The 24,573-nt window shown below is 33.1% G+C and overlaps 1 protein-coding gene across 1 annotated transcript in view; it reads left to right on the top strand.

Annotated features, from left to right (window-relative positions):
• LOC121125352 (uncharacterized) overlaps positions 1–24,573 on the top strand; it is a 94,771-nt gene that overhangs the window by 37,655 nt on the left and 32,543 nt on the right. The window contains exons 2-3 of the mRNA XM_040720502.2: positions 2,171–2,512; positions 5,671–5,790. Coding sequence (XP_040576436.2) covers positions 2,177–2,512; positions 5,671–5,790 — 456 coding nt within the window. The 5' untranslated portion in view covers positions 2,171–2,176. The remainder of the gene's footprint in view (positions 1–2,170; positions 2,513–5,670; positions 5,791–24,573) is intronic.

Raw genomic sequence — 24,573 nt, 5'->3', positions numbered from 1 at the left:
AATGATAGCCGGCATGACATTCCTGTCACTGGTGATCCATTATCTTGGACGGGAATTTGGTCTCCATGTCAGGAGGTTCATTTCTTCTCTGTAAGCCAGTGGTTATTGTAGGGAGCATCCAAGGTGAAGTTTGACTCCTCACTAAATATCTTTATGATCCTGGGATTTGATTTACAAATTTGGCAGAGTTTCTTGCCTCTTTGCAACCTGATGTCCTTCATCTTGTGGTAAGAAGCTGACCACCCTCCTCTCAACTAGGACTTCAAGCCAAGATCATCCTTTACTGCCCTGACTACCGTCCTCCACTGATATAACTCTTTCTAGCATGACCAGTCATTGAGATACTAGGATTTGCTTTGATGGACCATCCCGCTTTCAGTCGCTGGTAGACATAGATGGTGCTCCAGAGAATATTTTGTGACTTTTATGATTGCCTTAAAGTTTACAGTTATATAGTATCCTTCAATTTCTTTCTTTTATAGAGAAGATATTTTAATTCTTAAAACATTGAACACAATCCCAATGTTTTTTCTTCTTCGGAAGAGAAGGAAAAAATATGATTATGTTGAAAGCATATTTTCTAATATTTTTTATTGCCTATCGAAATCTTTATAAATAAATATTGTAAGTATAAAGTTACTTAAATATTTATGTAAGTATGTCAATATTGTGCATACAATATTATATTAAAGCCTGCAGGATGTATTATAATGAGTATTGTAAATGTGCCACGTTAATACAAAAGCAAGCTAGAATGATTTTTCGAAATTGAGTGTGGATTACTGAGTGCTCCATTAAAATCTGAATTAGTCTTCTTTTATGGCGTCCCAGTACTGTCTGACACTGGCTTTGAGGGCCTCATTCCTTGTATCACGGACACTATAGACATTTCCCTGGACATGCACCCAAACACTCTAGTCGTGGGGGTTGGGATAAGGGTCGTAGGGAGACCATAAGTGTCAAAAAAGAGATAAAAAACTCAAAAAGACTCATTCCGAAAAAGTCTTGGAACGGAGGAGATGGTATCAAAAGTGACCTTTCCACCCTCACAAGGCTCTTTCCACACACTTTGTTGATAGTATTATGAACAGTCTGGTGCGTAACACCAAGATCTGCTCAAGATCATTGGCCCTCATAGACTTGAGGGGATTGGCCAAGGCTGTTTTCTTTAACTCCTTCGGATCCAGTTTTGCCTTTTTCACAGAGCCCTTCTTCCTCTCCAACGTTTCGGACTTGCAGACAACGTGGACGGGGGTTTGGAGTGCACGAATGAAACTTCGTCGACCGCTTTAAATGTAATTTTCTCGACTAGTTGTTTATGCTTGAATATATCGCAATATGAATTAATTTCAATCGTTCGTCCTCCATTACTTAATGAATAAGTAATGGAGAAGCTGATTTTCCTTTTTTTTTTTTTTTTTTTTTGCATTTTTAAACCCTTTATTATCACTTTAAACTGTTTGCAAGGGATTTATCCAAATAACTTATTAATAGATATAATGATCGAATATATTATAATATATATAGAAATATTATCCGGACTTTTTAGAAAAATCATTCCAGTTTGATTTTATGTTGACGGCCACATTATTCCCTTTCTTGATTTTTTCCATTATTGTTTTTGTTTTAACTCAGCACATTAATATGTATTAGTAGTGATGTAAATCGTGTTCATTTTTTAGCAGACCCATTTTTTTTTTGGAATCGGTGATCTGAAGAATAAACAGATGTCATTATTATTTAACTCTTTAGTAGTGAACTTCCTTGCCTACTATATTCAATAATATTCAGAACTTTATTGAGCAATCGTGTGTGTTCTTAAACGACAAAGGGTAACCTTCAGGATTTGTTGCGGAGTTAAAACTGTAAGTCCTTGTTGGATTCAGAGTAGATTTGATGATCAACGTCCCACTCATTTGTCTCAATGTCCTTGTTCATTACCTTCTCCCTCTTCTTCATTGTCACACCTGATTATAGCTGATCTAACGAAACATCATGACAGCTAAGCTCCTCTCCTCAAAACATTATTCAAATTGGCAGGGATATCATGTTGATTTTGCTGCCTTTTTTTTAAAAAATACACAAGGTTATCATCGCTATGTACTAGGTTGATAATTAAGTAAAACATCTCTTCTATACCTACTAACTTTATTTTCTTATTTATTTACAGGACAAAATGTCCCTCCAAATCCAGAGAGAGACTTCATTAAAGAACATTACCTGTAAAGAACATTCCTATTGGAGTGATCCCGTGCCTACATATGATCTGCAAGACATCCTAACAATCCTTCTATTCTCCACTCTTCATTTCTCCAGCATCATCTTCAACACACTTTGGATACTCGTGCTTTATCGCAAAACATACAAAATTGAACTGAATTCAACGACTCGATTCATACTATTAACTCTTTGCTATAACGGCATTCTATTGGGACTCCTAGTAATTTGTACATCATTATACACTCTTTTAACAAAATGCTGGCCGTATGGAAGCTTTCTCTGTAAAATTCAGGTAGATATTGGATTACAATTAGTATAAAATGATATTTGAGCACATTTGGCGTAAAAAAAATATTCCTCCCCATGACGACATTAAAAACGATATGGTAGCCATAAAAATCAGCTTATTTGCTGTTATCGTAATTATATAAATGTGGATGTCCTATTCAGACCCTTCCTGCAAGGAAGAACAAAGAAAAAATAGCAGCTGTTTAGTTCCGTAATAACAATTTTGTTATTGAGAGGGCCCTCATATGAGTGATTTTACACCATGCACCAAAAATCAGGTCTTGGAACACCAACAGGCTAGGACGCACATGTATTATTGTTATTTAAGCCATAAAACACGAAATTATCTTTGAAATTTTCATTGTTATAAGGCCTTTAAGCTTTTTTAAATCACTTTTTTAAGTATAATTTCGATTCAGAGCCATATTTCGAAATGAAATATCTAAATACCTATGTTAAGTTATCTTGAATATCTTTCGTACAAAATGGGTTTAATCCTACAAAAATTAAGTAAATTGAAGGTTATTTTTGGAGCATAATATGTTTTCAATTGTTTTATATTATAGCCGAAAATCAAGAATAAATCTGATACAGAAGGTCCCCCCATAACACCTTTTCAAACACCGCTGATTTCCCATAACACGGTGTTTGGAATTATTCTGACTCCCGAATAGTGGGGTATAATCCCCTCATATCGCGGTTTTTTATACTATGATAATAAATTATAAAACTATATGATAAGGTTAACAATTTTTTTTTTAGTTGTTGATGAGTTTATTCATACTATGCCTATTGCCTTTATATTCGTACTATAGAATTGTATCACAAGTTCAAAAATTAGATATAAATAAGTCGATTAGATTACTTACATATACCATAATCGTACATTGGATATGAAAAATATGTTAATTTCAAATCTTTCTGCCTTAAAAATATTATTCCTATATTACAATTAGTCAAATAATCGATTTAATAATCAAATTTAACTTTGATACATTTACAAGCAACCTTACATTGCGTGTTTAATAATAATATTTTAAAAAAAGTTACAGAGTCAATCAAACTCGAACTTTTATTTGACAGCAAATCTTTGGAAGTTGTAATGTAGGGTTTATTTTTGGCTATAATATAATACTATTGGAGAAAATATTAGCTTTCATATATGATTCTTCATTTTACTGGATTTTGGTATAATTGGACCCATTTGTAGGAACTGTAGTCAAGAAAACTAAATAAATATTTTATCTTTCGAATGCTTGAATGTTTTTTATCAATTGTGATTTCCTTAAATTTTCATTTATATACATGTTTCAATTCAAAATCTGGCTCTGAATCGAAATTATACTCTAAACGTGATTTTAAAAAAATAATTTTCTAGGCCAAACCTACGACAAATTGAAAATTTGAAAGATTGTTTTCGTATGTTTTTGCTGTAATAACAATAATAAATGTAATTTTTATCATGCAGGCTTTCCAAGACTAAAATTTTGTTGTAAAAAATTAATAAAATGTTCTCTAAATCTATTTATTTACACATGATATTAAGTGTAATTATTTACATATACACTATACATTGTGTGACAAGATAAATTTGCATTTTATGAAAGATAATAAAAAAAGATTTTTTATCGGAAAAGAAAGTTTTGTTTCATAATGATCGTACACATTTAAAGTTTTATATTAAATAGTTTTGAAAGATAAGTGACGATCCACCAGCGTCCATCCACTGAATAAACTAAACTTAGATACATTAATACCCAATATATTTTCATATATTGTTTGTCTTTTAATAACTTTTTATTAAGAGGTTATAGAAAAATAATTGTTTTGTACAAAAGAGGCAAAGCTAACATTAGAAAATATCTTTTTTATAATTATCGATGATGATTTTGTTTGGATAATTAATTATTTTCAAATACGCAAAGGTCTTAAAAGTATTGATTTTTCAAAAATAAATATAGTTCCAATTACACAACGCAGACAACCCAAAACTATTTAAAATTGTTGCACAACACCGGTTTAATAATAAATGTAGCATTATTATCCGTGGAGTCATCCACGTCGAAAGAATTTTGCAAATTTCAAATTTTAAAAAGGAATTGAAAAAATCGTTTTTTTTTTTGTATATTAGAAATTAAAATAATTAACTGATTTTCATAAATCGCACCAATAAAAACTCAGGACTTGCCCCGCTAATACTTCTAAAGCCTAATTATCATACATTATAAAGATGGAAGTCAGTTTGTTGCATCCTGTTATCAATTGCATGTGCTTTGAGATATCCTCACACGCTTCAAAATAAGCTGCCTTCCAAATATTCTTCGCAAAAAGATAATCAAAAGATGTGAAAATTGCTGAAATCTCGGTGAGCCTAATAACCACACCTGAGTATACAAAATATGGTAAGTTTGATATACGATCAATTTCCTCATAGTGGTCAATGATCGCTAAGGATAGTCCCTTTTTAGGACTGAAGAATGCAGTCCCTTCCAGTCCTGTCCCGATCCGATCAAGTTCAGTCCTGCATATCAGTCCAAAAACATATAAAGTTCGGTCCTTGATGACGTCAATTACCATTATTCCTTCTTATTTTAATCAGATCTTGAAGTACTCACAGTCTTAAGGACCGGTCCTAAGACTGGATTGGACTGAATAAATAATACACAACACTACGTACAATCATTTATGATTTATGAAATATTACATGAGTTTTACATGTAGAATCGAGCGTGTATACAGTGTGTACGAAAAAAGGTCAGTACATTATATTAAATCAAAAATAATACATGTGACTTTAAATTAGGTTTAGTAACGAGTGTGTGTAGCTAAAGCTCCCCAAGAAGCATTCTACAGACTAAAGTATTCCCTGGCTCATCACGTTAAATTAAAAAAAAATATACATATCAAGTTGTTATTATTATTTTATCATTCTTGAACATCTAGATATTGAGTAACTACGTGTGATTTTTTTCTCATACAAAATAGAAAGTAACATGAGGGATTTTTCGTGGAGCCATCTTAGTCTGTTCGTTTACACCTAATAGCCCCGGGCAATGCTTATTTTTTTTAAATACACGCCTGCTCAGATTCCATCAATTTTCACATCTTCAGTAATAATCCCAACAGAATCCATTTAAACTAACTATTCTAATTTTATTGCAGGCCGTTTTGCATGGAGGATTAAGCCATCATTATGTGTCACTCATCATCATTATGGCAATAGACCACTATTGGAGGATTAATGATAAAAGTCGACTCTACCGATTCATAATCGGGAAACATGTAAGAAAAATTTACTTAAAAATATAAATTTCATTTTCCAGTCGATTCATGTTTTTCTTTTGTTTTAAAATCGGCTTTAAATTATGTTTATATGACAAAGCATGTTATACTTATGTAAGGATAAGCCTCATGCATGATTTGTTTTTGCTCAGCTCATTCTTAAGTGTGTATAAAATATGTCCTAGAAAGCGGGAGCGACTTTTTGTAGTCAACAGGCTGTTTTATTTTTATCAAATAATAATTATGGTTTGCTCGATAATTATATGTGTAAATCGGAATAAGATTTAGGATAAACATCGAACTAATTTCAGCTTATATGTCCTTCCTGTATACGAAATGAGATTTGTGTATATTTCCTTCCTCTCACTAATAAAACGTCATAACAGCTCAGCTACTATCCCTCATAATTGGCTATAAACTGTCAGTATTCGTATCAGGAGGATTCGCCTTGGGGCAATTTCGCCCGGAGAAGTGTTCGCCTTGTTACACTTTTGCCTTGGGAGATTTCCAGCTTTGAAAAATTAAAAACAAAAAAAGTAAACAAGCTAACCAATCACAATTCTTCAAACCTTAATTTTACAATACGTGGGTTTCAAAATTGGGGCATGATTCAGAGTCATTTATGGCTTCCAGTTGATTTATATTCAACTGTCAATGTATAGGAGAAAGATAGAGTCAAAAACAGTTGTCATTTTCATTAGTTTCCTTGATATAACCATTAAGGGCCTTTGAAATTGTATTTCATGATGATTTGTCTAAGGAATCATTTAATTCATTTAGTTAGATATGATCAATTTACTGTTCACATCAAACCTCCAGACCCTTTGTCGATAAAATCCTCCTGTTAGTTAGATAATAGTTGGAAGTACTAGGAAGTATCTAGAATATATCTAGGATTTATTGTGTAATAGAGGACCTTGGTATATAATCATTTATTAGTGGGACTCTGATAAGTAATTATCCTCCTTGAAGACTCATCAGAAAGAGTAGTAAATGTTTTTTTCAAGTATTAATGACTAAAAAATTACGTTAAATTAATTAAGATGTAATTTATATAAAAAAATTAATGAAACTTTTAAAAAACTTTAGGAGAGAGTATATTTGTTTATCCACTGAATAAATACTTCTATTTCAATAATTTTCCACGGCAGTCTTCTTTACCCTAAATAACCTAAAAGAACTTGTACCAAAATGAAAAAAGTTCATCAAACGCCGGTCGTAAGTTTGTTAACGTTTTAATAACTTTATTTGGTAGACTAATTGCAATTGATGTACTAAAATAATGAAGACAAAAGGGAAATTTAATCAACTTACTAATGATACGTAACAATGATTTTATTGAAAAAAAGGATTTGAAACAATTATAAATATAAGTATTGGAGTCCAATACTTTAACTCAACAAAACATGTAAGTATGTCAATATTGTACATACAATATTATATTAAAGCCTGGAGGATGTATTATAATGAGTATTGTAAATGTGTCACGTCAATACAAAAGCAAGCTAGATTGATTTTTCAAAATTGAGTGTGGATTACTGAGTACTCCATTAAAATCTGATTTATTCTTCTGTTATGGCGTCCCAGTGCTGTCTGACACTGGCTTTGAGGGCCTCATTGCTTGTATGACAGACACTACAGGTATTCCCCTGGGCATGCACCCAAACACTCTAGTCGTGGGGGTTGGAATAAGGGTCGTAGGGAGACCATAAGTGTCAAAAAAGAGATCAAAAACTCAAAAGACTCATTTCGAAAAAGTCTTGGAACGGAGGAGATGGTATCAAAAGTGACCTTTCCACCCTCACAAGGCTCTTTCCACACACTTTGTTGATAGTATTATGGACAGTCTGGTGTGTAACACCAAGATCTGTTCAAGATCATTTGCCCAATTGTATTGGTCCAATACTTTAACTCAACAAAACATCTAACTAAATACATCAATAATCAAAAAGGTTGTCGGTGATGTATCTGCAATCCATCTAAAAATATCAAAAACTAAAGACCAAATGAGATATCTTATAGTGCTGATATAGTATTAAATATAATTATTATTATATAACTACATATCCACAGTTTTGGTCTTTAGTTTAGTCGGATATCCTTCTTTTTATTTTAAGACGGCTGGAAATATCAAAGTGTGAGATGATATTGTCCCACACAAGTTTATAATTTCTTGCCCAATAGAGATATATCCGATTCTAACATCCCCCAGAGAAGATTCTCTTAATGTCTTAGGAAGATTAGCCGGCCAATTTCACGACTTTATTAAGTTCCTTAGAACTTTATACTAGCCCATATTTAATGTCCCATCCTTGGCATGGACTCTCTGAGTTTTTATAAGTTTGAAATTGACTGTGAAATAATGATTATTGTTAGTATATTATTAGTAAATGATATTCCTACTTTAAGCCTAAAACTGTGAAGATATCTTATCCTATTCAATCCTCAAAGCTCCTCAAAACTATACAGATCAATTGGGTTCTTGTATTTACTATTTATCAACCACTAAAAAGGATGTTTTACTTCAGGAGGGTCTTGAAATTATGGTTTCCCTCCATTTCTTAGGATCCAACCCCCTCACAGTAATAGGAAGATGGTTAATTGCCACATAGAATCACAAAATACAAAAGATTGCCACATAATTTATTCCCGAGGCACAGAGAAGAGAAGCACACTTGGAGGGTTGAAGCGAGCACAGCAAAATCTATGACTGTGATAACGGATAAGATAAAGAAGTTAAAAATTTTGATATATTATATCATATTCGCGCAAATACATTTAGACTTTCATGGATCAGGTCTCCCTCTGGATCTATAACTCTGGTATAATCCTTGATGTAAGTAGAAATTTCAATATATCTTCATGGCATTTTGCTGCATTAATGTACTGAATATGAATGCCAATGATTCTTTAAAACAGAACGTAGCAGTTGCATTCCATAATTCCTACCCAACGCTTTCAAAACTAAGTATTATAATTAAGGTTGGAAGAATTGTGATTATTTAGCTTGTTTACCTTTTTCTTTCTAATTTATCAAAGCTTGAACACGGCGTATAAATTCAACTAATAAATATATAACTAAGAAGAAAACGTCCCAAGGCTAAAACGTCACAAGACGAAAGTGCTACAAGGCAAATACGTATAAGGCAAAAATGTTTTAGGCGAATCATCCTAGTACTGTCAGGATTATCACGTTTGCTTTTGGTTTCTTTAATGCTTACAAATGAGCAGGTCGTATTCTTTGCATCACGGGTTATAATAATAAGTAGTAAGTAGGACCCAATGACTAATCAAGCCTATAATTTCATAAATAAATAAAAATAGTGTTGTGTTATTCCTTATTTATTCGGTCCAGTTCTGGGATTAGTCCTATCAGTCATTCGACCGGTACTTAGGACTGTAAGTACAAAAACTTTTTTTTTTTTTAAATTGAGGTACTTTATAAGTTTTTTATGACGGATCTGCAGGACTGAACTGGACGGGACTGTAGTCTTCGGTCTTAAATAAGGTCCGATACAACACAAATTGCAAGTCCTTGTTAAACTCAGGATAAAATTGAGAATCCATATCAGAGGAATTACAGCCTATGTATCCTTGCCATGTACGGATTGGGATTTGCGTTTATTTCCTTCATTTAACAGCTGCTTGCATCTGATCAATAAAACGTCATGACAGCTAAGCTGATCTCCTCCGTAACATTTTCAAATTATCAGAAGTACCCTTGTTCATTCTACTACCAAATAAAGTCTAACAATTTTCCTTTACAATTTCATAATCTATTGAAGGAAAAATTACAGTCAATATAGCATTGATATTTAATATTTTTCTCCATAGAGTTTTACATTTAAATGTAAAATTTTTAGTAATGAGCAATCTGAACATTATTTTTTATTTTCCAAAGCAGCTATTATTTTTCTTCATTATTAAGGTGAAAATATCGAAGCATAAATTATAAAAGACGGTGAGTAACATTGAGGATTTTTTGGGTAATTATAAGTGTAAGCCCCTGTTGAACTCAGAGTAGAATTGAGGATCAACATCGGAGTTATTCTTGCCCAAGTCCGTATTTATTTCCTTCTCCCCCTCTTCCCTCGTCACAGCTGATTGTAGATGATCTAATGAAATGTCATGACAGCTAAGCGGCTCTCCTTCAAAACATTCTTCCAATTCTCAGGGTTACCATATTGATGATCGGTTTCTTTGTTCTTTGAAATTGTTTTCCTGTTCTTTTAGAAACGGAGCAAAAGTATAGAATAACTTATAATTTTGTTACTCTGTAGTTTTCTCATAGGAGCTGATGAAGCTAATGAAATGAAACCTCGTCGACTCTCTTCCCAAGCATTTTCCAAATTGTTTGAGCTACAATTTTGGGTTTCTTTAATATAGAGGGTTTTAAGTAAGATGGTGTGGGATTTTTTAAAATCATAAGATTGTATCATACATAAGCTTTGTTTTTTGAAGTTGTTCTTTTAAATCGGCAACGAAATTAGTGAACAGGAGGCAAAAAAAAGCGTGGTATATCCGACTGGCTTGACGCACATATAGCCCAAAAAGACATCGCTGCCATAGTTGGTGCCTATGTGAGGGCCATCCACAATATACAGCATATCCAGAATGTTGGTAATGGGACGTCAAGAGCTCCAAGAAGTAGTATTCTACGCCCAAAAGCTTTGTGTGATTTCTGGCCTAAGGACTTCTGTCCTCTGTCTTTCCCCGACGTGAACCCCCTCTATTACTTTTGGTCGGGTACCGTCGAGAGCATCACATATACAACACCACACCATAATTTGGATGACGTAAAGTCCACCATCTCCAAGATCCAGGCCAACTACCCTCAGGGAAAAATTATCAAAGCCTGCACCACCTGCAGGCACCATATTGAGGCTGTCATTGCTTCTAATGGAGACCATATGGAATAAGATACAGCCTTTGTGATTTGGCAACAAGCTTTGCAAATATAATTTTTTTAAATCAGTTAATATAATTATGAGTTTTTGAATCAAAAAGTTTTGTTTTTGTTGTCTGAAAATTTTTCTTTCGTACCCTGTATACAGTGGAGAAAATAAACTTTTGATCTCCTGACAATTTTTGTATGGGTACTTATTTCATTACACATATTATAAAAATACATCATGAGAAGTGAGGAAATTACATCTAATAAAAGTTATCAATAAACTGTATAGTTTAAAATTAGTCTCCAAATAGAATAAATTACCTTGCAAAAACAACACATCAATTAAGAATACTGTCAAGTTGTAAAAGTTTAACTGTCTATAAAATTAACATAGTCTAATAAAACCACTACAAAAGGACAAACAAAAACTTCACAAAAGACGATTGAAGTCTGGAGACATGCTGAGCCACTCCCTGAACTAAATTTCCTTCTTCTTGAGCCACTCTTTTATTGCTTTGGTATTATGATTTATGTCATTGTCGTCCTAGAATACCTATTACACGATCCTTTTTCAGTGCCCTGCCCCAAGAAAATGAGGTTGCCAACCAAGATTTCTAGATACATAGACCCCTCCATCCTCTCTTCATCATTTCCCCTTAGAAGAGAAATACCCACAAAACGTAATGTTTCTACCCCCCCCATATTTGAAGGTGGGAATGGTGTTCATGGGTTTATACTCGGCATTTCTTTTCTTTTAACTATTTCTTTTGTTCATACCGGGCCGACCGTTATTATTTACTCATCTCTATTATGAGAGGTCAAGAGTCCTTTTTTTTATAATTTTTCTATGAACAATGTTGTAGAACACATAATTAGCTCTGGATTACTAAGAAAAACATTGTCCTAGCCGTCACCATGAGCACACAAGAAGATGATGGAGATTGCACCGCACTTCCGCACAGGATTGTCCCAGAAGGCCATGAGGGAGCAGACTGGGGCCTCGTGGAAGACGATGGCAATTCTGCACGGAGGAGCACTGCTATATCAATCCTTTCCTCCTCGTGCTTTGTGCTCCTGGTGCCGACTAGGACAATGTTTTTCTTAGCAATCCACAGAAAAAATTATGTGTTTTACAATATTGCTCAAAGGAAAATTGTAAAAAAAAAAATGACTATTAACCTCTTAAAATTAGTATAATAGAGATAAGCAAATAATGAAATGTATCTCACTATTAAATTAAACATACCATTGGAATTAAAAATCGCTCTTTTCTTTGTCATTGGACAAACTTACAAAATCAGGAGGGGATTAATTACTTCTTTTTTCCGCTCTAGATATATTCATAGAGCTTAAGATTTGCAGCTCTTACTAAGTTTATGTCAGTGTTTTCCGAGGTTTAAACGTAAGGAAGTTTGATGTTTCAGAAGGGTATTTGCATTTATTAAGCTGTTCTCTTTTAAAAATGGTAAAAAAAAATATGTAGAACGAAAATACAACAGAAGGGTGGGTTTTTTTTTTGTTTAATCGTCCTTAAAGTTATAATTCCACATATATTGGATAACCACTGATTTATACAACGAAGAACATTTAATGATCATAATTATTATAGATAGTGTGAATGAAATTGACATTATTGAAGGATCTATAACAAGCTATTACAGAATCTTTTGTGTAGGTACACAACATTTTTTTTTTTCCAAAATATTTATCAATAATTCCGTAGTTAACTAATTGGATATCTTCAAGGCTTGAAAGGATGTATCTTTGTTAACACCAGAGTGGATATTATCCTAATCTCAAAGCTACATTTATTCAAGTTAAATTACATACATAAATAGCCGATTAGAGTCATCGTAATACTTTAATCTCTATAAAAAGATTACAATTATATTTCAACTTATCTCTTTTTTCATCGGAGTAGAAAACCAACCGGTCACCCTGATGGTCATTTTGAAGGTCATTAAGACTACTTACATATACAACGCTACATAATGTACCTTTGATGGTTTTGAATAAAGAATGATATTTGTTGAAACGTCTTTGATTTCTTCTTCTTTTTGTATGAAAGTCTCGCTTGGAGGCTTATTGCTTGTCTATTTCTTATAATTATTCTTGTTCAGGGTGTTGAGTGTGATGTATATACGAGTAAATAATGTAGGGTGTTAGAACCTTCCCTACATGTGGGAATCTCTTCGTAGAGGTCAACTATTTTAAAACAAATATTGGCTCACAACAGGAAACCCTCTGATGCTAAAGAATAAACGATGTAATCATTAGAAATGTTATTCTTGTAAGAGCACGAAGATAAGGCGGGAACAAGAGATATGCTACTACTGAATTAAGACACTTGTTAATATCAGCTGCATGTTATATGAATTACTGATATAAAGAGAAGAACCTTCTTCATTTGAAATAATATAAGTGACGGAAAAATAATACTAATATATTTATATTTTTATAAACTGTTTATTATGGATTTTAAATCAATCTACAAAAAAAAAAGCGAGAATTCTTATTTTATAGGAAGATGTTATCACTTACGACTGATTAAATAATATACAAAAAGAAGAAAGAACAGATGCATCAACCGTTTTTCCTTTTCTAATCCATAAACTTAGTTTTTTCTTTACTCTTATCCCTTCTTTTGTACTTGTCAATTCCCACCTTTTGGGGCTCACTACAATCTCATTTACTATTATTTCTTTGCCCTGTTCCGGATTTGGTGCGTTCTTATTTTTAACGATTGGTCCATCTAGAGGTTGCAATTTGAACTACCACTTTCTTGATGTCTGACAGCTGTAGTAACATTCTCATTGTGTCTAATATTTTGTAAAAGATCTCCAGTTTACGAAATGGTTAAGTTTACGCTCGAAGAAAATTGGGAAATACTCAAGACTTACTTCCAAAATGGAGAGTCTTCAAACGAAACTGCAAGAAAATTACGTCAGTCGAAATAAAGCGCCTTCCAGGCAGTTTGTGGATAAATTTGTGAAGCGTATGCGCGAAACTGGTTCGTTAATGGATAAAACAGCGCGTTCCCGTGTTCGTCCAGTGCGCTCAATCGAAAACATTGCTGCTGTTGCCGAAACCGGAATAAAGTTGATTATTAACATTCAAATAAAATAAAAAATTATTGAAAAATATCTATCTGTCTTTGTTTTATAGCGATATCAAAAAGATCAAAATCCAGAATTTCCCGGATAATGGTGTCTAAATCCACACCACAGACGGCGTCCTCCAACTCTGCAATTCGGTTACAAAATTTCATTAACTTCTGCAGCTATTTCTGAAGCATCTAAGGAAGACTCCCTCGGCTGCTCTACGTGAGACATCATTTGCTTCAACAGCCTTATTTTTACCATGCTTTACACAATCTAAGGATTGTTTTTTTTTTCGAGTTTGACTATATAAATATCTGTGCTATTCTCAAACCAAATTTTGGTAGTTTGAGATCTTAGTTCAACTATACCGCCGTTTCAAAAGGCAGTCCTTGAGTTTGGGTGCATCTTCCAGGGGCTTTCTAGATGGAATAGCTATGGACCCAGATTTGGAACATCCATCCTTTTTTATTAGATAGAGCCAAACCTTTCAGTAGGAGGCCTCATTATTTATTGTGAAGATTTGGAGCCCAAATAGACATCTACGTAGGGATAAGGATACCAAGGTCAGGGATGGTCTTAGTGTTTCCGGGGCCTAAAGCAAAGATATATGATCCTATTTCTTACTTTTCTTTTTGAAAACTTGTTTTGTTTTTGTTTTTTTATTTAAAGAAAAGGCATGTATAATTTTTCTCAAATGAACATACTTTCTCAATCATTCACAATATTTTCTTATTTTTGAGTTAATAAAGTTGTTGTTCGGGGATTATCCATTTTTCTTGTAATGGATGAAAGCATAAACACAAAATCCTACTTCATTAGTATCATGTGTACACGAGAACTATCAATAAAACAATACAAATGTTTTATTGATAAATTAGGAATTGATCTCACAGATGTAGCTCTCAGCACTAAAGCAAACTAGAATTATTTGTCCTCAAAATTGAGTCTGGAAGTTAGATGTATTATTCAACTAATTATTGTTATTCTTGTTCATAAATAATAATTTATTCTTGTTTCATGTGTTGCAAATTACACTTCAATTTTCCAAAAATGCCCTTCCACATTTAAAGAACAAATAGTAATTAATACGATCAATTTTATTTGATAGGCCATATTGGTACTAAATATAGTAAAATAAATCAATTTCAAGTCTTTTAACAAGTAAAAAAATATATTACATATTTCAATTGAACCAATAAATTTGAATACAGAGTCCATAATTGATCAAAATATGTTCATAAAATGCATTTATGAGAAGAAGAAAAACTATATAATGGGGCTTTTCAATTTTCTTTTTGTTTATTCAATATTATTTTTGTGTCGTCCCATGAAGATGAGATTCCATAAGGAGTGATTAAATGTCCCTGACTTCAAGATTGCAATTTTAAAAGACTTACATAATATTGACAAGATTTCAACAGTTGAAGTTTATCATCACCTCTTTCACGCTGCGTTACCTCACCAACACTCAAATACTTTATATATTTTGTTGTCAGCTGTCGATTCCCTCGTCTCACTTGATACGCCATGGCTATTTAATAATTGATTATTTCTGATACATAAACTAAGTAATCGGTTATAATCAGTGATGAAAATCTGGGGTATTTTTAAGCTTGCTTCTTTTTTTTTAAATTGATAGTCTGAAGAATGAGTTTTCTTTTCCTTAGCAGTTGTTATTATTATTTAATTCCTGAGTTATGAACCTTCTTTTTTAAATAGATTCAATTATATTCAAAACCTGATTGAATATTATTCTGTGTTCATAAAAGACTGAGCGTATCCCTGAGGGTTTGTGGCGGAGTTATAGTTGTAAGTCCTTTTTGGACTCAAAGTAAAATTGGGGATCGACATTGGAGTAATTCTAGTAAACGTAGTTGATTATATCCTTTTCTCCTTCCTCCTTTGTCACAGCTATTTGCAGCTGATCTTATGAAATGTCATGAACATTATTCTTTCTCTCCTCCAAAACATTCTTTAAATTATCAGGGTACCATGTTGATTTTCATGTTTGTTTTTTTAGGATCCCCATTCTACAATGGATTTTCATCGTAATTTTAATAGACATCGAGCTTATAAATTTGTAAGGATAAAGAGTGCGATGAGGAGATGGGAGTGATACATAGGCTTCTACTGAATTAAGATCCTTTTTAATATCAATTGCTTGTTATATCGTATTGGTGGGAAGAAAAGGAATTACTGCTTTAAAGAGGAGAACCTTCTACATTTAAAATATCCTTAATGCAGGAAAAATATTATAATTGTATTTAATTTCATATATACATATTATACATTTTAAAAACAATTTACACCAAAGATAAGCAAGAATTCTTCTTTCATAGGGAGATGCGAACATCAAGACGAGCTATTAAATAATGAAGAAAAAAAGGAGAGAAACAACCGCTTTCCTTTTTTAAATCCTCTGAATTTTCAATATTATTCCAACCCTGATTGAACATTTGTGTATGCACATAAAAAAACGTAGAGTAACATTGATGATTTCTTGTGGAGATATAAAATAATTGTAAGTCCTTTTTGAACACAGAGTAGTATTGAGGATGGGTATCAGAGAAATTCTTGCCAATGTCCATGTTTAATTCATTCTCCGCCTCTTTCCTCATCACAGCTCATTGTAGCTGATCTAATGAAACTTCATGACAGCAAACCATTCTACAAATTGTCAGGGTTGCCATATTGTTTCTTAATTTTTTTTTTTAAATGCCCTAAATACACACAACTTTCATTAATATTAACGAAAAGCTTTAAAATCCCTTATAGTATGATCCGATGTGAACAATAATGAGCAAGATATACTTAGTTAATAAAGGGCGGGAAATATGAAATTATTTTTCCCCAACCTAATAGTTTGTTTGTAATATGGATTGTAGGCTATGCATATACAAACATAGTACATTTTCATGCACGTATAGACAGCAAAGTAATCTATTGTTGCCCATAATATTAACACACAAACAAACAAACAAAACAAAAGCATTGTATGTATTGAATGAAAGGAAATCCTTTATGACTGCCTCCATTCTTGACAAGACGACTTAGTACTCTTGATGGATTGATGGTAAATATATACATTATACACTATACATCCAGGGTGCACAAACTATTTATTCCGCAAAAAGTATTTTTTTCCAAATGCAAGTATCTATCCAACCATTTATCAAGTTAAAAAAAGAAAACCAAATTATGAAATCTTGTGGGATTCTGCTTTATTTTATTTAATAAAATCACATCCAGCCTTAACTACAGTCGCTATGTGAGGCCAAAGCTCGAGCAGGTCTTTGCCACTTGGTCCCTTGGCAAATTCTATCATTCCTGATTGACCCAACTGATAAGTTTGTATTTCGTGTTGCAGGAGGTTAAGTTGCTTTGTCGTTCGATCGCAACATGCAAAAGAAATCCTTCGGATTCATATCCAACGATTTTAGAAGGCAAAAATCGTCCTGAAGCCATTTGATACTTTTGTTCAAGGTGTGGCAGGGAGCAAAGTACTGCGCCACACGTAAGGCCTCCCATTCAGAACCATGTCAATCCTGAGCTTGACTTTGGTCTCTAGCACTCCAGGTAGGCATCAATGTTGACCCTGTGGCCTTGGTAGGAAAAATGTGGAGGCATGACGTGACCCTCGGATTTAACCACCCCAAACACCATAACTGGGATGGGAACATCGTCTGCATAACCTTTAAATGCACCAAATTCCGTGATGACATTGCGAATGAACGTCTCAGCGAGTCCCAGAGTTGGAGCAATTGTTATGTTGTCGCTCCCAGCGCAGATTCCAAAGAGGGTGTGTGTCTTTTTCCAAATATTGGGACAACGAATTTGTCAATTGATTCCATTATATTTTCCAACTAGTCCAGATTTGACTCGTAGAACAATAAAAAAAAATATGTAGTGCGGAACAAATTTCTTCCTTAGACCAAGGACTGGAGGCCAAAAGATCAAATGGGTTAGGGAATATTAGCGTGGAAAATAATTAAGACGATATTTCCTGCATCATTCTAGGGCTCCCAAAGTCAAATTTCTAAGATTAAAAAGCCGAAGGACGACAAAAAGAGCCTTGATAGGAAGCCTGGAAGCCACAAGGCCAGAAAAAACTCAAAAGTGTTGTGAAGTTAACTCGGCATATTTATATTCCTGTTCACTGGACCTCCGTTCTCACTGACTGCAGGCCTTTTGACCTGGGGTGGCATCTTGAGGAAGGCCAGTTACACCTTCAGGCTAATGTGGAGAAAGAGTGGGCTGACATGTTGGAGGAATACGTGCAAGCATGCAAGACCTTCAATCCTAAGATGAAGGACATGGTGGAGACCAAGGTTGGTCTCATTAAGAATTAAATGTAAACATATGTAAATTAAAATGAAGTATCAGTGGGTTACATGTTATACATTTTGAGAATCTTGGTAAAGTTGAGCTTGGGAAAATCCGTTAACGATTCGTAGGGACACGCTATACCGAGTGTTCCGAACAATTTCAATTTTAAACTTCAACAAGATATAACTTATCAATTAAAAATAGAACATAATCAAAATTAATACAATAAATATATGTATCTCTTACCTATCTTAATCATTAATGTAAACCCCCCCTAGAGACAATGATGGCTTCTGGGCAGTAGCGGAAGGTCTGGCACCGCTATAAATGTAACCCTTTGCCATGGCTTCCCAGTGCTAGCTGACAGTGGCTTTGAGAGCCTCGTTGTTTGGTTGACTGACACTGCAGACCTTCTATTCGACTTGCACACGAAAAGTGTAGTCGAGGGTGTTCGGATCAGATTTTGTGGGCCAAAAGTGTCAAACAAAAACTAAAAATACTCGAATTCCCATAGTTGTATATGTAAGATTGTGAATTCATACTTCCAATGAATATAAAGCCAAATTATGAGAACCATAACAAGTTACTTATACTTACACGAATTTTTATATGATTTTTTCTAATATGAGAGATTTGACATTTGAATACATATGTAGCTACTGAGACTGAGTCCAGCACCGATTTTTTTTTTTTTTTTTTTTTTTTTGGTTCGGTCTTATGTGATTTTTCTAGACCGCTTCGTACCGATTTTTCAGTCCAGACTGAAATCTCAGACCATGTACCGATTTTTTTCGGTCTCACGTTGTAGACTGATATTGATTCGGTCTCATTTAGCAACTGATTTTTTTTCGGTCACAATTTATGGACCGATTTTTTCGGTCTCATATAAAGGGTTTTTCATTAACAGTGCTTACATGTTTTTTTTTAGATAAAACAAAAACGGTTTGAGATATCAAAGATTCTTTATTTGCCGTTAAAATACATTCAAGTTAATTTATGAATAAAATTCGATGTCGTTTGAATGACCACCACGTGCACGTTTTACGAAGTCCAATCGTTGAACCCAATTTTCGACTACTTTTCCGCATAAATTGGTTGAAACTGCAGCAATTTCGCGTTGAATATTTGTTCTGAGCTCTTCTAAGATCGATGGATTATTGATGTAGACCAGGGCTTTCACGTGATCCCAAAGAAAATAGTCTAGAGGCGTTAAATCGCACGAGCGAGGCGGCGAATTGACTGGTCCATTTCTAGAGATAAGACGCTCACCAAACTTACTCTTCAATAAATCGATTGTAACATTTGCTGTGTGTGAAGTTGCACCGTCTTGTTGAAACCACATATCGCCCAAGTCCATATCTTTCAATTCAGGCCAAAAAAATCGGTTATCAGGGCGTGGTAACGATTTCCATTCACAGTAACGTCGCCATTGTCATCGTCGACGAAAAAGTACAGCCCAATAACACCGGCAGCATGCAATCCACACCAAACAGTAATTTTTGGGGATGTAATGGCGCCTCATGAATCACGTGTGGGTTTTTTTTCCGGTCCAATAGCGCATATTTTGCTTGTTAACAAAGCCATTGAGCCAAAAATGTGCCTCATCGCTGAAGATGATTTTACGCTCTTAAAGTTTGGATCAAAGACTCACCACTTTTTTAATAAAATTTAATAATTTGCTAGCGTTGCTCGAGTGTGTACTGCTCCATGATTAAACTTCAATTATTGCTGAGCACAACTGTCAAAGAAACAATAACAAATATGACGTCGTTTTCGAAACCTATCAACGTAAAACGTAAGCGTCCATATTCAAAAACCCTTTATTATGAGAGACCATTTTTTTTCTAGATCAACTATCATTCAAAAAAATCTCAAAAGTAAGTTTTAGAACAATATACTATATACATAAAAGAAGAGAGTGCAGGATCAAAATTAATCTGAGCTTTCTCTGTTCAAACTTCGTATAACGTCATTGTACTTGAAAAAACATATAATGTCATGTTATAAACCATTTATCTGTAAAATCGGTCTAGACCAATTTTTTCGGAACAAAACTAGACCGAATTTTTATATGAGACCGGTCCAGACCAAGCTTTTTTGTTGGACCGAATTAGTTCGGTCCAACATAAAATGTAAAGGTCTCCAATCCGTCTCCAAATTCATTAATTTGTAAAACAAATATTAATATTAATTCCTTCAATCAATCAATTCAGTCTGCATCAATTTATTTATTTATTGAATTCATGTAAATACATATTTAATGACTTCAAAATGTGAGGATAGCCACGTTCATTTTTGGATACTTTAATATTTACATACCGGCAGGACATATTTATTGCATTACTCGTTGATAAGTGGTATCTAGGACCCAATTATTTATGAATTAAAGGAAGTTATAATTTTATACATTAATCTATGTCCGTTAATCAATTCTGAATCATACCTTGTTACTCAAATCAGCCCTCCCCCAATATCGAATTCGTGGTTACTTGCCGATGACTACTTTTTTTGGCAAATAAAAATATATTGTGGATTTTTTCGGGTTCAATATCATTAATATTTTATGTTTTTGGCTATAAAACTACATATGACTACGTTTCAACTGAGCAGTAACAGTCCAGTATTATTGAATTGCGGATGTTACTTTCTCATACTATAAAATAAATTGAGGCTTCTCTAAAGTTATTATACAACTTTGCAATTGTAATTCTCTTAACGCTTTACACATTTGATAATACTATCCACCATTTTCATTAACAACTATTAATGAATACAATTATTTCATTTGGATCTCTTAATATTATTAATTATACCATTTGGCGGAAATGACTACAGTATAAAACTGTACAATCATCACCCAAATATATATTTTTTCTTTTCTTTTGCAATAACATTTTATCGTCTCTGGTACAAATTAATGCGCATAGTTTTCTCCTTTAAAGCTGTATCCCTGAAAAAAAGAGGAATTTGTTTATAATAGACTAGGGTTTGCGTAATGAATAGAGATGGAATAAATATTGAGTTTAATGAAGGAAGGAAAAATCCAGTTGAAATTACTACCTTGATGAACAATTTATAATCAGTTTTCCTTATTTCTTGAATCAAAAAGTATTTAGTTACTCTAGAAAAATCCTTAAAGAACGCTTTCTTGAACCAATTCAAGCGTTCCATCTTAAAAGTTTACTCTGAGTCCAAGAGGGACTCAAGGCAGGTTATTCTGCGTGTACACATATATAAATATAAACTCTTGTTAGTTGATTAAAGGAAGTATCCTTGAGTCCAACTTTTCTCCCAATATAATATTTATTAATATATATAACTATTAGGGTTATCGTAATAACAAAAGTTGGGACTTTGGTATCGCCGTATATTTTTTATTTTGTATTTTATTCCTCTTAATAAGAAAATAACCATCAAACGTACAGAAATTATGATACTTCATCGATGTGGTGTGATTTGAAAATCTATAAAATGTCGAAAAAAAGGAAATTTTGATGTTGTTTATTTAAAATTTTCTATTTGAATATAGTAACAAGATTTTAATTTTTTAAGTATTATAGATGTAACAAATATCTTGCAGCAATAGTTTAACAATCTTTCTGTAACTTGCCTCAAAGGATGAGTATTTTAGTTCCAAGCATGCTGCTTATAAATAAATATTATCTTTTGGTAGTGCGTATAATGCTCTTGTATTTTTATGTTTTTCTTCATTTTTATTACTCAAATATCATTTTTTGATATGAAGTTCCTAATATATCATTTAACTTATAGATAACTTATGATATATAGAAGCTTTGAAACGCGGAGAATCGATCTTGTTATACAAAAAAAAAAAAAAAAAACTTATTGGCAAAAAAAAACTTACCCTCCATAGCCTAAAAATCTGGTCTGATCAGAGTGAAACATAGCCCTTCGTACGTAACTTAAAATCCTGAACAACTTTTAATTTTGTCTAAAGTCTCTATTTGTCTCCATTTTGGATGTTTTTATCATTGTTTTTTCTAGCGGAACGAACGGAAATCAGACACACACATAAATTATTTTAATACTATGTAGGATATACATATATAAACGTATACGTCTTCACACACGATAGATGTGGTAATCCATCTTTACATTTATAACTCCTCACCAAATCCTCTGCGGTACTATCCATCATACATGAGAAAAAAATGGATACTTTATTGTAATATTTTCCTTCTTAAAGAATGCAAAAATAATATCATAACAGCTTTAGAAACTAATAAAACACTATTCAAATTGCCAACAATATGGGCAGTTTACCACATCCATTGTGCGTGTACACGTCTAAATGTAAATATTGGTACATTTCTAACTTACCTTTACAACTAAACTCGCACGTTAAAAATTGCTTAGGATTTACACCTCAAGCCATAGGCAAGTGTTCCTACATTTGAAGGCAACAAAGCTACCTAAAGTTTGTTGATAATTTCTATTGTAAAATCAGACAAATTATTAGGAGTCGGACTAAGGGACGGTTTTAGGGTGCTGTGGATGGACTTGAAAGGATCCTGCACTTAATTGGGATACTATACTAGTAATAATTTAAAAATGTATACAAGAAGGATACTTAAGATTTACACCTCTAGCCATAGGCAAGTTTTCCTACATTTGAAGGCAACAAACCTATATTAACCAGTTTTACCTAACGTTTGATGATCATTCCTGGCATAAAGTCAGACAAGTGATTAGGAACAGGACATAGGGACAGTTTTAGGAGACTTTGGATGGACTTGACCAAGATCCTGCACTTGGTTGGGGCACTGCCTTGGTTATAATTTATAAATATATAGAAGAAGCCGAAATTTTCTTTTAAAAAAGGTTGTTTAAATACTAGAAACATTTTTTTTTTTTTTTTTTTTCGCCAAAAGAATATCAAGAAATAAAATATGTACATAAATTATCTAATTGAGCCAAAGGAGCCTTTATTATTTTTCTTTTTTCTAAAAAAAAAAAGTTAAAATATATCTCTTTTCCATATCCTGCTCACAAACTGACCCTACCCCAATTTTTTAATCTTAATCTGGTGATTACCACACTGCAATTTATATATTACGTATTTGATTTAATTATTCTAATTTATAAGCAATTAGTTATTGCCTGATGGCACATTAAAGTTCGGAAAATAAATTTAATTTCAATGGTGAGCTTTCTCAAATAAAATTTAATGAGGTCTATAAAAAAAAGTTAGTCCATTTATGAGTCAGGATATTTAAAAAAAGTAAATTATAGTATAAATACATTTTTTTTTAATATTATAATTTCATTTATACATCCACGAATGATAGTTCTTATTTGTAAATGATGTGTACAAGTTGGGATGCACTTAGACGCATCAAATTGTAATACAAGCCTTTATGTGTCTGCTATTGTCTAAATTAATATAAAGGTTCCATTTTGAAAAACAAATATTTGATGACAGCTTGATACTTGATTTTGTCAACTTTTACAAAAAAAAAATAGACACATTAACACACTCAAACGTATATTATATAACAACTGCACAAAACAAGGATGAGTAACTTGTCACAGATGTCAGTTTGAGGGATGAAACTTTTCAGACCCCCCTCTTAAAACTACGAAGAGGACCTTGGAGATCGACACCATCAGAATAGTCGATCTTAGATCAATAATATATTCGTTCAGAACATTATTTACAATTATTGTCAATCCATGGCAATCAATGAGTCTGGCATATTTATATGCTTTAGAATAAATTGATTCCCTGTATCAAGGTTGTTACTTGTGAATCCAACTAGTTGTTTTATAAAGTTACCTACAACTTTTTGGATGGAAATGTTTCTTATTGACAGAACCAAATTTGTCCTCCAATCTCGCCTGATCTAAATCCCCTTTATTACAACATATGGGTGTGTATTGAGGTCTGGCCCTTTTGCAAATGTTTTACAAATTCGAATGGCTTCGAGGAACGAATAACTGAAGAATGCACAAAGCTTGAGGGAGGCTATATGATAAAGGTATGATCCTCACTGGCGTTATAACTATGTGCATACCTCCACCAACAAAGTTAAACGGAGGTTATGTTTTCGCCACGGTTTGTTTGTATGCAAGATTATATAAAATAGTTATAAACCAGTTTTGGTAAGACTTTGTAGGAAGCTCTACGTGTCATATTAAAAGGAGATAGATGAGACGTATCTACGTTTAAGGTTGTAAACCCCTAGCTTTTTGTAATGTATTCATGATTCCTTCCCCTTGTTCTCTTCTCTTACTTTACATATATATATATATACAAGAAAAATAAGAGAAGTAAGAACAAGGGGGAAGGAAATACGAATACATTACACTTTTTGTGTTGTTGTTGTTGGCAACCTGAACAGTGTTATTATTTTCTAAAACTGCTATCTAATTAAAAATTGTAAACATTAGTATGTGTGCTCATGAGAGAGAGAGAGAAAAGTAGGAATGAGAGCTCAAGCC

Source organism: Lepeophtheirus salmonis, chromosome 10 (genome assembly GCF_016086655.4).
Source record: "Lepeophtheirus salmonis chromosome 10, UVic_Lsal_1.4, whole genome shotgun sequence".
In the NCBI taxonomy this organism is placed as follows: Eukaryota; Metazoa; Arthropoda; class Copepoda; order Siphonostomatoida; family Caligidae; genus Lepeophtheirus; species Lepeophtheirus salmonis.
This window is presented reverse-complemented; position numbering and strand designations above follow the sequence as displayed.